Consider the following 14,850-nt stretch of genomic DNA (forward strand, 5'->3'; position numbering starts at 1 on the left):
TCTCATTTGTGAGAATTTGTGTAAAATCTAAAGCCATTTTATTACCCTATTTGCCACTCCTTCCACTCTAACTTGTTTTCCTTAACCATCTGGCTGAGAATATAAGAGTTCAAACTAGAAGATGAATATAAACCGTGATTTAGAGCAAAATGGAATACATGTTAATACAGATGCCTCCTCTTTCCATCCTGGGCCCCTCCTGGCAAGGGCAGCTGAAACACTAGTAAGAAAAATCTCAAGGACTGAACTGACTAAGGGGCTCAAGAGGTGAATGTTTTATTGGCTACCTTGCTAGGGGTGGGTGCTTTGTAAGCCTTCTGGAGGCGAAGATAAGTGTCTAAGTTTTTCAAACTCCCTTCCCACACCAGCATTCCCCACTTCAGCCTCACCTTCCACATAAGCCCTTCGCACCTTACTCTCTTTACAACAGAAGCCGTCTTCTCTGTCTGCTTGGGTCCCAGCCTCTTTTTCTGATTCATTCATTAGTCCATCCAAAACATTTGAATACTTCATGGGAACATTACTGTCTCTCCATCACTTTCTATTGAGGAACCTTAATTTGGCAGTCTGTCCCAGGCTCTGTCCCCTCCCTTCTTCTGTTAATTACTCTTTCACTAATTAATTTTTTTCCCAGTGCGTTTGACCCAATGAGCTCCCCTGGAATCCCTTTTCCCTCAGCTTTGCAAAGGGAAGGAGAGGGAGAATGTAAGTGTAAGGCAGAAAAAAATGTGATGAGGGTAGAGCTTTTTCTCAGAGTGAAGGCTCCATAAGAGCAAAGGGTAAGTGTGTGCGTTGTTCACTTCAATGTAGTAGAGGTTAGGGCAGGAGAGTACCAGGAAAGACACTCCCATCCCTTTAGCACTTCTACCTCCCCTGCTCACTCACCTCCTTCACACATTACAATCACAGGCTTCTGTTTCTCAGACAACGCGACTCCATTCCTTACACACCGCTCTTTCCCAGTCCCCATCGAGCACACTTTTCAGCCCTTTGGGTAAAGTGTATATTGCTTGAGTCCCTCCCTTGCCCATGTACCTCCTTCACACCTCCGACGCTTTAACAGCTCTTTCTTTGCACATTCCCATTTTGCACAAGCCTCTCCCTCCCCGGTACACCTGCGTCCTTTGACCACTCACCTTCCATGCTCACCCGTTCATCTCCCACTCCCAGACACACACCTAGTCTATTCGTGTGCACACTCCCCTTCCTTGGCCACTCCCCTTCCTCCACCCTCTTCGGGCTCTCACACTTGCCCCCGCCCCTGGGGACACCTGCTCGTGCGGGGCAGGGCGGGGATGCGCAGCCGCGGCCCCTTCTGCTCTCCCCCTCTCCGCCCCGCCCCTCCCTCCATCCTTCACCCGCTCCCCGGCGCCCGCCCCGCCCGCCCCGCCCGCCCGCCGCTCCGGGGGGGTCTCCGCCGCCGCCGCCGCCGGAAGGAGCCGCCATTTGCCACCGCCGAGCGCACGGGCCGAGCCAAGCCTGATCCCGGAGCCGGAGGGGGACTGGGACCGGGAGGACGGCGATGGGGGGCGGCCCCGCCGCAGGAGGACCCGGGCGCGTAACCCCGGGGGCTCGGCCCGCTCCGGACCCAGACCCGCGGGGTGCGGCACCCTGAGCCCCCCTCCCCGCCTCCTGCCCTGGCCATGGCCGCCCACCCCGCCGCCCCCGGGCCGCCAGCCCGCTCGGCCCCGTAAGCACCGGAGCCCCGGCTGTGGCAGCAGTGAACAGCGGTCGCAGGCCCGGAAGACCCCGGCCCGGCTCGGCTCTCCAGCGCGCGCCCCCTTCCCGGCCTTGTCCTCTCCCCTCCCCCCGCCGCCAGCGAGCCCCCCTTGCACGCCGCCCCCCGCCCCAGCGCCCGGACGATGCTCAAGTCTCGGCTCCGCATGTTTCTGAACGAGCTGAAGCTGCTGGTTCTGACAGGCGGGGGGCGGCCCCGGGCCGAGCCGCAGCCCCGGGGGGGCGGGGGAGGCGGCTGCGGCTGGGCGCCCTTCGCTGGCTGCTCCACCCGGGACGGCGACGGCGACGAGGAGGAGTACTACGGGTCGGAGCCGCGGGCTCGGGGCCTGGCCGGCGACAAGGAGCCGCGGGCCGGACCCCTGCCGCCGCCCGCGCCGCCGCTGCCGCCCCCGGGCGCACTGGACGCCCTGTCGCTCAGCAGCAGCCTGGACAGCGGACTCCGAACCCCTCAGTGCCGGATCTGCTTCCAGGGCCCGGAGCAGGTCAGGCCTGGGCACCTGGCCGGGCGCGGAGGGGTGGGGGCGCGCACCTGGGGTGTCAGCGGAGACTGCGAGCAGAGGCGGTGCCTAAGGAGGCTGGGCGGGCCCCAGGACCCGGAGTGGGAATGGGGTGAGGCGGAGTGGGAATGGGGTGAGGCCGAGGGGCTGGCAGGGGACTCCTGGAGCGCTTGTTTGTGTTGGAGGGTCAAGGGTCCCCAAGAAGGGGTGGGGCTTTCTCCCCGGAGAGCACAAAATCCATCTCACCCATTAACAGGGACTGCTGTTCTTTCCTGTTTGCCTCGCCCCAGGGTCTCCGTAAGCTGAGGGGACCTGTTCTCTTGCAGGTGGGCAGAAAAGAGTGCTTCTGTGCCCACCTAGAAGGGAGGGGCCCAGCCAGCGCCCTTGCTTAGCTCAGTATTTCTCCCTATGGGGTACTTTTTTTCACTTCCCATCCTGCAACTTTCTATCTCATTCTAAAGAGTATTCTTTGTTAAAATTTTATGGGCAAAGTTGTCCCAGAATAGTGCTAGGAGGGTGTCTCTGTAGTGAGAATTGATTCCTTGATTAAAGGGAAACACCCTTCACTCCCACCTCCGGAATTTCTCCCTTTTAATACGTGGAAACCGAGGACCGTAACCCATCCCAGTTTGCACCAGATCTGTGAAGTAACTTTACAGTGATGGGGTGGGGGAAGGAAAACATGGCTCAGAAGCTCTAACCCTCTCCTCCCTCCAGATCCTAAGAGGAAGCCTTTCCTTTGAGAAGTCTTAAAGACCACCCATTCCAAATTCTAGGAAAAGAGAAGATCCAGTCCTTCTCCCCTCTAATCCCCCCATCCCTTTCCATCCCTCATCTCTTTGGTATGGGAAGTTTCCCTTGATCTCCAAGGGAAACTTATTTTCTGTTGCAGCCTTACTTAGCCTCTTGCCCTGTCTTGGGTGAAAGGCCTGAGTTTTTTAACGTGGGCAAGTGACCTGAAGAGGTTTCCCTGTCTGGGAGCGCGGCCGAGTGGGGTCGGGGTGGTGATGGCTGACAGGGTCCCTCCTCACTCTTCCTCCAGGGGGAGCTCTTGAGCCCCTGCCGCTGCGACGGCTCAGTGCGCTGCACGCACCAGCCCTGCCTCATCCGCTGGATCAGCGAGAGGGGCTCCTGGAGCTGTGAGCTCTGCTACTTCAAGTACCAGGTCCTGGCGATCAGCACCAAGAACCCACTGCAGGTGAGGTGCAAGGAGAGGACTCAGAGACTGGGCGGGGACTTTTTAGCTATTGGAATGAGGAACCTTCCAGGAGGCCTATTTCATTTACTCTTTTCCCAAAGCCACCCTTCCCCACCAATTACTGCAGTCGCCTGTGTGTCTGTATATCCTTCCTCCCTAAATTTATTCACAAAAACATTTACAGGGTGCCACTTACATTCCAGGCACTGTTCTAGGCACTGGAATAACCACCACTCCCCACCCGACACACACACACAGACACAGAAAAGAAAACGAAAACAGAAAAAATGCCGGGCGCGGTGGCTCATGCCTGTAATCCCAGCACTTTGGGAGGCCGAGGCGGGCGGATCACAAGGTCAAGAGTTTGAGACCAGCCTGGCCAACATGGTGAAACCCCGTCTCTACTAAGAATACAAAAATTAGCGGGGCGTGGTGGCGCTTGCCTGTAATCCCAGCTGCTCGTGAGGCTGAGGCAGGAGAATCCTTGAGCCCGGGAGGCAGAGGTTGCAGTGAGCCAAGATCACAGCCACTGCACTCCAGCCTGGGCAAGACTCCCTCTCGAAGGGGAAAAAAAAAAGAAAAAGAAAAGAAAAAATGATGTTGATGATGATAGCAAATGTGTAGTGTTTTCTGTGTCAAGTTTTGGTGTGTATTAACTCTTTTAATCTTCACAATAATCTTAATAGTTAGATTCTGTTATTATCCCCTCTTACAAATGAGGATACTGATGCACAAAGATTTGAAAAGTTACCCAAGGTTACTTAGCCAGTAAGTGATGGAGTCAAGATTTGGGATTCAAATCTAGATGTTTTGGTTTCAGAGCACTTGCCCAATCCTGCCTTTTTAAAATAAGACAGACAAATCTTGTCAGACAAGTGCCACGATCTAGATTTAATGAAGGCACAGAGAAGACAGATGTTGATCCTGCCTGAAGGTTTTAGGGAAGGTTACTGGAGCACCCTGCTTTTCAGGGCCACCCATCACCTGGCCCTCCATCCCTTTGTGGGACTCTTTGGAGCCCTTTCTCCCACACAGTGGCAGGCCATCTCCCTGACGGTCATCGAGAAGGTCCAGATTGCTGCCATAGTCCTGGGCTCGCTCTTCCTGGTTGCCAGCATCTCCTGGCTCATCTGGTCCTCACTCAGCCCTTCAGCCAAGTGGCAACGACAGGATCTGCTCTTTCAGATCTGCTACGGCATGTATGGCTTCATGGATGTCGTCTGCATAGGTGAGGGCACCTCTCTCCTTTACCTGCTCTTTATCTTCCTCTTACACACCTGACTCCCCTGCCCATCCCCTCAGTTTCATGGCCTTATTTTCTGCCACTGGGGGCCTTTAGGGCTATCCTGGTGCCCCCTCAACCCACTTCCCTGCTTGTCCAGGGCCCTTTGCAACTGTATCTTCTCACTCTGAAGAAATGCTTGCTTAAGTACCTCTGGCCTAGATCTAGGCCACAGTTAACCCTGGATTTCTTATCCCTATTGCTCAGGCCTCATCATCCATGAAGGCTCCTCTGTCTACCGCATCTTCAAGCGCTGGCAGGCAGTGAACCAGCAGTGGAAGGTCCTAAATTATGACAAGACCAAGGACATAGGAGGAGATGCAGGGGGAGGGACGGCAGGGAAGCCGGGCCCCAGGACCTCACGGACGGGCCCCACCTCTGGGGCCACCAGCCGCCCCCCAACTGCCCAGCGCATGCGGACGCTCTTGCCTCAGCGCTGCGGTTATACAATCTTGCACCTCCTTGGGCAGCTGCGGCCACCAGATACCCGTTCCAGCTCCCATTCTGGCCGAGAGGTTGTCATGAGGGTCACTACAGTCTAAACTGGACTCCAGGAGCAGGGATCTTGAGTCAATGCATCAGTCAGAGAAGAGCTCTCATGACTGCTGGAGGTACCAGCTCGACAAGGTGTTTGGGGCATGCTGCCCCCATCACCTAGGATCTCTGTGGGCAGCCTCAAGCTGGAGACATTGTCTGGCCTCACTGCCCACTGGGTAGAGACACCTGGATGACATTTCAGTACCCACTGGCAGCTCCTCACACTCATCCAGAGATGGCCGGTGGGCAGGCGGGGAGAGCAGCTTTCCTTCCCTGGAGAGAACCGTCTTTACCTCAGCTCCTAGGGCCTCCAGCCCCCCAGCTCCACCATGGCGACTTGGTGAAGGGGGACCAATGCCAGAAGAAAGGGGCTGTAGACCCCTATTCCCCACCCCATGGCCACAGGGCATCTGGCAATAAGACTAGTATACATTGACCTCCCGTTCCCTGCATGAGGGCGGGGGACTTCCCCCTGCTCCATCCCCCATTGCATGGGGGAAGGGCATAAAGAATCATTTATATGCACATGGAGACTCCTTTCTCATCTGGGGCTTTTCTGGAGGGTTGGGAGGTGTGGGGAGGTTTCTCTGCACAGGTTGCAAATCCCAAATGCAGCAGTGGGTTCCGAGTTGTAGGTGTGACTCCCACTTGCTGGTGAATAATTCATGTTGGCTGCTAGGTGGCAGCACTCAGAGGTATCTAAGGGGTAGACCTGAACCTGCCACCTATGAGTTGTATGATTTAGAAAAAAATCTCTTAGCTATGGTTTTCCTGTCTACCTCATATGGTTGGAATGAGGATAAATGAGGGACAGGTTGGATGTCGTTGCAAAGAAAATCAGCAATGACATAAAGAGATTTCTAGACTAGTTGATGGTTCATTTATTTCAAATAGTAGCTGGTATAACAAATTCTAAAATGTGTTTTTCATCTGAAGTTGCACAGAATCTTGGAATTTTATGTTGAGTGACATAATAGGTATGGAAATATGAGGGAAAATAGACATTGCAAATGTGAAGCATGGTGATTATTTGTAAGAATGAGAACTCCTCTGACTAAATATTTGGGCCTATGGGCTGGGGAAGGCTGGAGCCATCCGCCTTGTTCTGGAGATCATCTGGGTTCTTTTAGCCCTTCTCAAGTACTGTGCTCACCCAGAAAAGCAGTGTGGAGTGAATTTGGACTCATTTGGAGTGAGATGGAGGGAACCCCCCCCCCTCAGTTATGAGTCTCCAACCCCAGTTTAAGCTATTTCTATGGCAGTTTAGGGTCACAGGTTTGATCCCGGTGTGCCCAGCTAGTGGTATTAATGGATGGCATTATGTTTGGAGGCAGCAGCATAGAGGACTGTTGTTTATAGAGAAAAGATTTGGGAAAGACTGGTTAAAATGTGGGTCAGCCTGAAGGCTGGGCACTTTCTTCTGTGACTTTGAGGTTGTGTATTATATGAATGATGCTGTTTTTTTAAGTAAACCATTCATCAGCAATTAAATAATTCCTTCATTCACAGCTAAAGTTAGATCTGGAGGCCTTTCTTATTATTGATCCTTCTCTCAGGGAAGGTTCTGCTCTGCCTCCTTCCTCCCTGGGGATGTTTTGGAGAAAATGATTCTCTTGTAAAGGCCCACACATATACTTGCCCAGGAAACCTTGATCCCCTCGCCTCTCCCAAAAGGGGTCTTTGTCGCTGTCCATGGTGCTGGCATCCCGACTAACCTAGGGATGTAGGAACTAAAGCTGGACTGGGGTTCAAGTAATTTCAAAGTGTGGAAGTATATAACTTCCAATTTCTGAAGGAGTAGAGTGGATAGGGAGCTGAGACTGAGTCCTCCGTCTGCTCAGTAGGAAACTGTTTCCCCAGAGAGAGAACCCTCTATACCCCCCAAGTTGGGAGACAGAAAGGCCAGACTTTCCTGATTTGCCATTCACAGAAGAGCTGGTGGGGACCAAATGGGGGACTGCAAATCAGAGTGACTACTATTATCTATACTGGCAGGTAGGGCTCAGGCATATAGGACACATGTGGAGCTTCCTGTGCCAAGCCTGAGCTGTCCTCTGTGATAGATCTGCAGGGAAGGTTAGACATACCAAAGAAAATAGACATACTCACACACAAACACACTGTATCCATTTACACTCTGGGTCCTAAAATGAGGCGAAGTGGGACACTTTCCCCTCTCCTTCAGCACTAATGGAAGTATTGGTATGGGGGTTGGGGCCAGCAATCAGTATGGTCTCCTCTTCTTCCCTTTTTCCAACTTAAAAAGATCATTGTCCAGGAAAGGGGTCATGGGAACTACTGCCCTCCTCAAGTGGGCATTCCTACTTGCCCACTGGAAAATAGAGAGTACGAGTGGGCAGAATTCTCATCACTGATTCCAGGGGAAAGGGTCTGACCACAAGCTGGGCTTTATCTCCCTCAAAGCTCAAATCTGTTAAAAATTTGGTCATTTACGTTCAAATTGAGTTCAGTGATAGAGGGATGGGGTGAAGACTGAGTATACAGTAGGGAAGGAGTTGAGAAGGTCAGAAAATTGCACAGAAACCTTGATCTTTGTATGAGCCTTTGGGTCCTCCCTGCCCCTCTGTAGATCTTGCATAATTAGATGCCCCCACAGAAGGCCTGGTGGCTAAATGGAGTTTCTGTGGTCAGGGAGCCATGTCTAGGCCAGGAGACCAAGGTGTGGAGGAGGAAGAAGTGTGAAGTGAAATCTCCATTTACACCCAGCTAATTGGAATAGGGTGAGGGGTAGGGGAAGTGGGGCAAGTCTTGACATGGGAGGGTAATCTGGGATGCAGAAGGAACTGTGCAGTGTGCTGAGAGATTTATTTGGATGGAAGATGAGTTAATCTGTATACATCACAAGAGGAGAGCTGTGCCCAGTCTCTGGGGGGCCAGAGAATGCTGACTTAGGGAAACAGGCTCCCTCTGCCCACTGCCCCAGGGCTTCTGGCCACCCCCACACTCAGCTTTCATTCTGTCGGTCTGATTCCACTTCTCTGCTTGTATCCCTTCATCTGAAGGAAATTATCTTGGAAGAACTATTCCAGAGAGGGCAGTGACCAATCTAGGACTTCCTTCAATCCTGGCAGTCCAAAAGCACTTTGCTTACCAAAGTCAGCAATCTCTGCAAATCCCTAGCTCCCGGCCGATTTTACAGCTTAGCCCCTGCAGTTACTTTTCACCCCCCACCCCTTAATCTCTTACAGGAAGCCAGACTAGACTTGGCCGTTCCCACTACAGACAGAAACATGTCTGGGTTTGTGTTACAAACTACTCTTCTAGGCATCCAGACCTCCCATTGTTATGGGGGTCACCCCCAGGACCTGAGAAACCAAGGTGGGAGATGGGAGGGTTAGGGTCTTGCCTCCAGGTCTTGTAGGAAGTGGTAATATGAGAGAAATAAGTCAAAATCAAGAATGGAATATTTGATTTTTTATTCTTTTTTTTTTTTTTTTTTTTTGAGATGGAGTCTCGCTCTATCACCCAGGCTGGAGTGCAGTGGCTGGATCTCAGCTCACTGCAAGCTCCGCCTCCCGGGTTTATGCCATTCTCCTGCCTCAGCCTCCGGAGTAGCTGGGACTACAGGCGCCCGCCACCTCGCCCAGCTAGTTTTTTTGTATTTTTTAGTAGAGATGGGGTTTCACCGTGTTAGCCAGGATGGTCTTGATCTCCTGACCTTGTGATCCGCCCACCTCGGCCTCCCAAAGTGCTGGGATTACAGGCTTGAGCCACCGCGCCCGGCCTTGACTTTTTATTCTAAAATTTATGAATATTTAAAACTTTTCAATATAAAAAAGAAGCCAGAGATCTGGGCAGGGACAAACCCAAAGATGTCTCTGCCTGAGAACTAAGTGATGGGGCAAACCCACTTAATAGTGGCCAGAGAGCAAAGGAGAGTTGTAAGAAATTGTAAACCAGGCTAGGGCAGATTCACCTTCCTATGGGCAAGACAAAGAAGGAAGTGGGTAGACAGAGCCTACTAAGCTGCTTATCCCTTCCACCACATGGTTCAGATTCAATCTAAGAATGTGTATGGTGTCACCCAGTCAGAGATGGGCCCTGGCAGGGGACATAAAAAACAAATAAGGCTTCATCCTTCCTCTCAAAGAGCTTACATGCAAAGAGGAAGGACCAACCAGGTACAGAGCAGATGCACAGTTACTGAGCTTATGCTTTGATAAGTGCTTAGCCAGCAGCATCAATGAACACTATGAAAGCCCAAAAACAGTGGCGGGTGAATCTTTCCTCAGGCCATCCAGCATTATTAGTTAAAATCTGATTTCATCCTTGGGGGATGCATACATGATCAGAAGGGCCGAGCACGGAGAGAGACAATGGTTTTCTCACTTGGCCTACTGAGTCAGGCCAAGTGCATACTTCACACATTGGTCAGGGCTGCCTCACACTTCACTATGGTCATTCTACCCAGTTTGGTCAGATAGGCCTTAGGGGCAGATGTATCTCTTGGTCTTGTGCCTACAAAAAATATTATCCCTACGATGAACGAAAGGGTGATGATGACAGCCTCTTTCCACAGGACTATCTGTCCAAAAACTGTAGGTTGATGCTCCTCTCAGGTACCAGGACAGTCCGGGTCATGGGTCTGATTGGGGCCGCACCTGGCTCAGGCTGCACCTCAAAATGTATCAGGATCTGGAAAGGGAAGAAGGTGAGCACTACTGTGAAAGATATCTATAGTGGGGGGATTGATTGGTAAAGGGCATGCATTATTAGTGTTAGAATGGTCAATGATTGGGTGGCACCTGTGGCCAGTAGGGGACTCCTTGGTTAATAAGGGTGAGGGATTGTGGAAGGGAAAAAATAGTTTGAATACCCTCACTTACACTCCAGGCCTATAATGGGCTTATCATATTTTAGAATATTCATTCTACCAGGTCTTACATGATTTCCTATGCTTGTCAGGGGAAAGATCTCACAACTTTAGAGGGTTAGGGTCTCTCCAGCCTGGGGAAGGTATAAAATCTAGAGCACTTACCTGGGCCAAAGCCATTTGCAATTCAAGCTCTGCCAGGCGTCTCCCCATGCAGCTGCGCTTGCCAAAGCCAAAGGGAAGAGATGCAAATGGGTGGGGGGTGGGACCCTCCCCCAGCCAGCGAGCTGGATGAAAAGAATTTGGCTCTGGGAACTGGGCAGGGTCCCTTGAAGTGGCATAGTGACACAGAGTGACCAGCGTCTGGTGGGAAGAAAAACAAACTTGTCAGTTTGTGCTCAGAATGGGGGCAGGCATGAATAGGATATTCAGACAGGGACAAAGGCAGGTCCTGGTGGGTGATGGGGAAGTTTTCTGGGGCTACTTTTGGAAGGATCTCTCCACTGTCCATTATATCCCAGAAAGGCATATCCTAGAGAGGGGTCAAGGGGAGTGTTTGAAGGGCTTTTAGGAGAGTGCTTGAGAACAGGGCTGGGGCCTAAGATAGTGAGGAATGGCTCAGTAGAAAGGGTGCATAGGCTCTACTTACATTTTTGGGGATAATATAATCACCCACATGAATGTCTTTGTCTGGGACACGAGAATTTCCAGGTACCACAGGGTACAGTCTAGGTTGCAAAGCACAAAATGGAGACAGCAAGGTGAGGCTAGGGGCTGCAGCCTTCTTCTCATTGTTTCCAACTTCCAAACCCTTTTTGACCAGTAGCAGAGTGCCATTTTTCTCTGCTATCTCCCTGCTTCCATCCACTATTTGCTTCCGCAGCCTTCCTTGGCATTTCCTCTTGTTCCTCCTCTCCTTTCCCCTCACCTTAGCACTTCCTTGACCACTGCCTTCAGCAGGGGCAGCTGGGACAGAACAGTGGCTGGGGGGTGGGCACTGGAGCCAGGGCCCAGGGCAGCTGTGATCTCAGAGTGGAGTGCTGTCTGGACTTCAGGGTGCCGGGAGAGCTCATACAGAGCCCAGGAGAGCGTGTTGGACACCTGAGAAACGTGAAAGCAAGAGAGGTGTTGGGTGTGGGAACCCAGCAGAGGGTGCAGATTATGGAACAGTCTGGAGCTACGGGGTGTTAAGCCAAGCTGGTCTACGTGGCCATAACGGACCCCCTGCAACAGAAAAATGGTCCCGGAGTCTGGGGAGGCTAAGCCCTGGAACAGACTCACAGCACGGAGGGAGAACCTAACCGTGTCCACTCCCGCCAGTAGCAACTCTGTCACATTCCCCAGGATGGACTGGGCAGGCAACTCTTCCTGGAACAGAAAGTGGGTCAGGTGCGCCCCAGATTCCAGGTCCTCATCGGGCTGTCCTCGGTTCCTCATGGCTGCCTCCGCCTCTCGCCGCTCCACGTGCCTCTGAGCTGCGTAGGTAGAAGGCACGTGAATACCTCGCTACCCCTCGACAGCTTTACATTCCCCCATTCTCACCTCGTCCTGTGCCTTACCAAATGCAAACATCTGGTCCCAGTCTCGGCAGAGGCGGCCCCAGGGCCCAGGCACGAGGCGGCGCAGCCACTGGGGCATCGCCATGGTCAACAGCGTGGACACAAACACCGAGCCCACCGCGCGGATGAAGGTCTCCGTGTCAGGCGGCACTTGAGCCTCCAGGCAGCCCAAGCGTGAGCCAAGCAGAACAGCGGCGATGCCTTGTCGGGAGGGGGCGCCGTCAGGGCTCAAGGAGGCTCCGGTAGGGCGCCCTCGACGCCTGCCCAGCTCTGTCCTGGGACTCACCTTCCAGTCCGAACTTGTAAAATTCCCCCGCTACATCCCGAACCAGGGCAGGCGGCCCCGTGCCACGTCCGCGCTGGCACCTCAGACGCCGCACAAGGTCGCGGACTACGTTGTCCAGAGTTCTGGTGTAGCGGGCGGCCGCTTGAGGCCGGAGGAGGAGTGGGGCCAGGAGACTGCGGAGCCTTTGCCATTCTTCGCCTTCCCTGCAGGGTTGAGGAGAGAGTGCGCATCGGGGAGGTGGGGACGGCTCGACGGGACTGGTTGTAGTGAAGAAGCGCATTCGGCTGTGGTGGCCAGGAAAGGGATTGCGTCTGCCCCCTTGGGGTACAGAAACCTACACCGGCCTGCGCCTGTCTTCCAACCCCCTTCCTCTTTACTCATTTCCTGCCCGCAGGGGCTGGGGTTCCCGGGTAACTTGAATCACAGAACCTTACATTCATTCCATCCAGATCCTGGTACCCTAACCCAATTCCTCTGGCTCCCCCAGTTCCCAGGATTCTGGTCTCAAATGATAAGGAGGTAGGCGGGGAGTGAGGTTGGGGCTCAACCCGAGTGTGGGTGAAGTAGACTGGGATGGGAACCCCAAGATGACCAAAGATAGAGTAGGACAGCCAACCTCCCACCATGCCCCTAAATCCGATAGTTTCGGGACCCGCAGCAGGAGAGGGCCGCTGCAGGGTGTTTGGCTTTCTGGGGGCAGAGAAGACTCACGCGGTGAGAAGTCCGCAAGCCCGCTGGCGGCGGCGGCGGTGCTCAGTCCAGGGCGAGAAGCTGCAGCGCTCGGGCCGGGGTCCCTCCTGTCGCAGCAGCTCCTCGACGAGGGCAGGAGCAGCCACGTACACGGTGCGCACTGTCCCGAAGCTGGCTAGCCACACCGGCCCGAAGCGCGCGGCGCCCTGCACCTGGGGGAGGGGGCGCAGCGGACACTTGGATACCTGGGCGGGGACTTTCAGCTTGACCTGTGCCCACGCCAAGGGTGTTGACTGGGCTTGGGAAGAGGGAGCTTCTGCTCCTTCTAGGGTGCCCAGCCAGCTATTGCATGCCTTTGATACTGCAAACTCCTCCTCTCTCACTTCCCATCCCTAGAAAGTTTGAGTGCGATGGGCAAAACAGGAACTTTGCGCAAGGCAGACATTCAGGACCTCTCTGATCACCTTGGTCGAGCAGAAATCTCTAAAAGTTCCATGTCTAGATTGTCCATCTCAGGACGAGTTCTCAGTAAATGAAAACGAGCCCATGTAGCTTTAAGCCCCACGCAGGCGGAGGGTACCGCGTGCTCCCGCCTCCCGCGCACTTGCACTGTATCTGCAGGATCTCCACACCTCAGGACAGCGAGAAAGTGCTTTCCCAGCGCCCTCTGCTAAGAGTCGGGACGGACTCTATGCGGGTCGAGCCACACCGTCCCCAGCCTCAACTCGCCTTTTCCTTAATTCATGGGTATCCGTTCTCTCTGGCTCTCCCACATTTGCTCTGCACTAGTCAGTCCTTTTTGACGCTGTCAAAGCCAGTTTTCCCAGCACTCAGTCTCGGGAAAGACGTCCCTTCCTACCTGCAGCTCGTGTAGCCTCGACAGCCCCCCCTTGCAGAAAAGTTCAGCCAGAAAGCTGGGCGTAGAGGGGCCTGGGATGTCTGCCAAGCTCCGGCGTGCTGAGTCGTACTCTCGGTAGCCTAGGGAGGCGCCCAACTCGGGAGCCCAGCGGACGCGATGGAACACCCTGGAGGCATACTTGAGGGTCTGGGTCATGGTCTGGTTCCGGGTGCCCGCGATAGAAAGCGCTTCTCCTGAGCACCTAGTCTGAACCCCTATTTAACCTTTGGGTGAGGTGATGACGCCCCCTCTCCAAGCTCCTCAGCCAATCCCTCCTCCTGAGTGGTCTGTGCTGGGGATTAGCACCCAGGAACAGTAGGCGGGGCTGGAGCTGACTTCACGACTCCCGTGGGTGTTGCAATGACCCTCATGGGAGGGAGGGCCTAAGACTTTCCTCCTGGGAGAGTGCCCTAGTCTAGGAGCCTAAAAGTCTCATCCTAGGAAAGGTTATAAGGCTTTTTAGTACGGACTAAGTGACCAAGCTACACTAGTCAGTGTCTGATATTCCCACCACTTCCACCAGGGAGCCCAGCCCCTTTAGGCCCATCCTCAGGAATTCCCCATCTTTCAGCTCCTCCGGGAAGGGAAGCAGGGGAGGCACAGCTGTAACTGTCCCCACATTCTTGGCTCAGTGGGTTGTCTCTTCTCTGCATTATTTTCCTGCACTAGCCACATCTCCCCCTCCTCCTGTACCTAACATATACTAGGCAGATGGCAGGTGGGTTAATGGGCTAAAATGGCTCCTAGAACCTCCATTTTTCTTTCTTGAGGATAAGGGGGCCTCTTGGGTGTGTAAGCCCACTTCTGCCAGACATGGAAATTTGGGGCTTGAGAAGCAGAAATGAAGAAACTTTTTGTACATTAGTTAAGTTCTAAGATTGTCTCTGGGCTGTTAGAGGAACTACATGGATGTGGATGTTCTAATTCCCCAGCTGACTTGGTCTCCTCTGGGGGGCTTTCTGGTTAGCAGCCCCTTTCTACTTTCAGCATCAGAATCCTCCACAGAGCCAGGCATGGTGGCTCATGCCTATAATCCCAGCACTTTGGGAGGCTGAGGCGGGAGGATGGCATGAGGCCAGGAGGTTGAGACAAGCTTGAGCAACACAGCAAGACTCTGTCTCTACAAAAGAAGTTTAAAAATTAGGCTGGGCACGGCAGTTCATCACTATAATTCCAACACTTTGGGAGGCTGAGGTGGGCAGACTGCTTGAGCTCAGGAGTCTGAGACCAGCCTGGGCAACATAGTGAAACTCTGTCTCTACAAAAAATACAAAAATTAGCCAGGCATGGTGGCGCGTGCCTATAGTCCCAGCTACTTGAGAGGCTGAGGTG

At 53.5% G+C, this 14,850-nt stretch overlaps 2 protein-coding genes across 2 annotated transcripts; one reads left to right on the plus strand and one right to left on the minus strand.

The window, feature by feature from the left end:
- The first annotated feature begins 1,432 nt into the window (after positions 1-1,432).
- MARCH9 (membrane associated ring-CH-type finger 9) lies at positions 1,433-6,737 on the plus strand. The gene is made up of 4 exons (XM_025403781.1): positions 1,433-2,219; positions 3,277-3,432; positions 4,468-4,660; positions 4,922-6,737. Exons 1-4 carry the CDS (start codon positions 1,863-1,865, stop codon positions 5,254-5,256), a joined length of 1,041 nt encoding a protein of 346 aa, XP_025259566.1. The 5' UTR covers positions 1,433-1,862; the 3' UTR covers positions 5,257-6,737.
- Positions 6,738-9,499: 2,762 nt separating this feature from the next.
- On the minus strand, positions 9,500-14,611 carry LOC112634833 (25-hydroxyvitamin D-1 alpha hydroxylase, mitochondrial). Its single transcript, XM_025402687.1, has 9 exons — positions 13,480-14,611; positions 12,642-12,832; positions 11,931-12,133; positions 11,645-11,845; positions 11,388-11,560; positions 11,014-11,186; positions 10,735-10,813; positions 10,251-10,448; positions 9,500-9,907 (listed from the first exon to the last, which is right to left on the minus strand). Exons 1-9 carry the CDS (start codon positions 13,672-13,674, stop codon positions 9,794-9,796), a joined length of 1,527 nt encoding a protein of 508 aa, XP_025258472.1. The 5' UTR covers positions 13,675-14,611; the 3' UTR covers positions 9,500-9,793.
- Positions 14,612-14,850: the final 239 nt, after the last annotated feature.

The sequence above is a fragment of the Theropithecus gelada genome, chromosome 11 (genome assembly GCF_003255815.1).
Source record: "Theropithecus gelada isolate Dixy chromosome 11, Tgel_1.0, whole genome shotgun sequence".
Lineage (NCBI taxonomy): Eukaryota > Metazoa > Chordata > Mammalia > Primates > Cercopithecidae > Theropithecus > Theropithecus gelada.

Excerpts from the sequence above, each read along its gene's own strand:
- LOC112634833 (XM_025402687.1), bottom strand. The coding sequence starts at position 13,674 with ATGACCCAGACCCTCAAGTATGCCTCCAGGGTGTTCCATCGCGTCCGC. Across the intron at positions 11,846-11,930 it reads TTACAAGTTCGGACTGGAAG|GCATCGCCGCTGTTCTGCTT; the intron begins GTGAGTCCCAGG and ends CCTCCCGACAAG. Across the intron at positions 9,908-10,250 it reads TGCAAATGGCTTTGGCCCAG|ATCCTGATACATTTTGAGGT; the intron begins GTAAGTGCTCTA and ends TTCCCTTTCCAG.
- MARCH9 (XM_025403781.1), top strand. The coding sequence starts at position 1,863 with ATGCTCAAGTCTCGGCTCCGCATGTTTCTGAACGAGCTGAAGCTGCTG. Across the intron at positions 2,220-3,276 it reads GCTTCCAGGGCCCGGAGCAG|GGGGAGCTCTTGAGCCCCTG; the intron begins GTCAGGCCTGGG and ends CTCTTCCTCCAG. Across the intron at positions 3,433-4,467 it reads GCACCAAGAACCCACTGCAG|TGGCAGGCCATCTCCCTGAC; the intron begins GTGAGGTGCAAG and ends TCTCCCACACAG.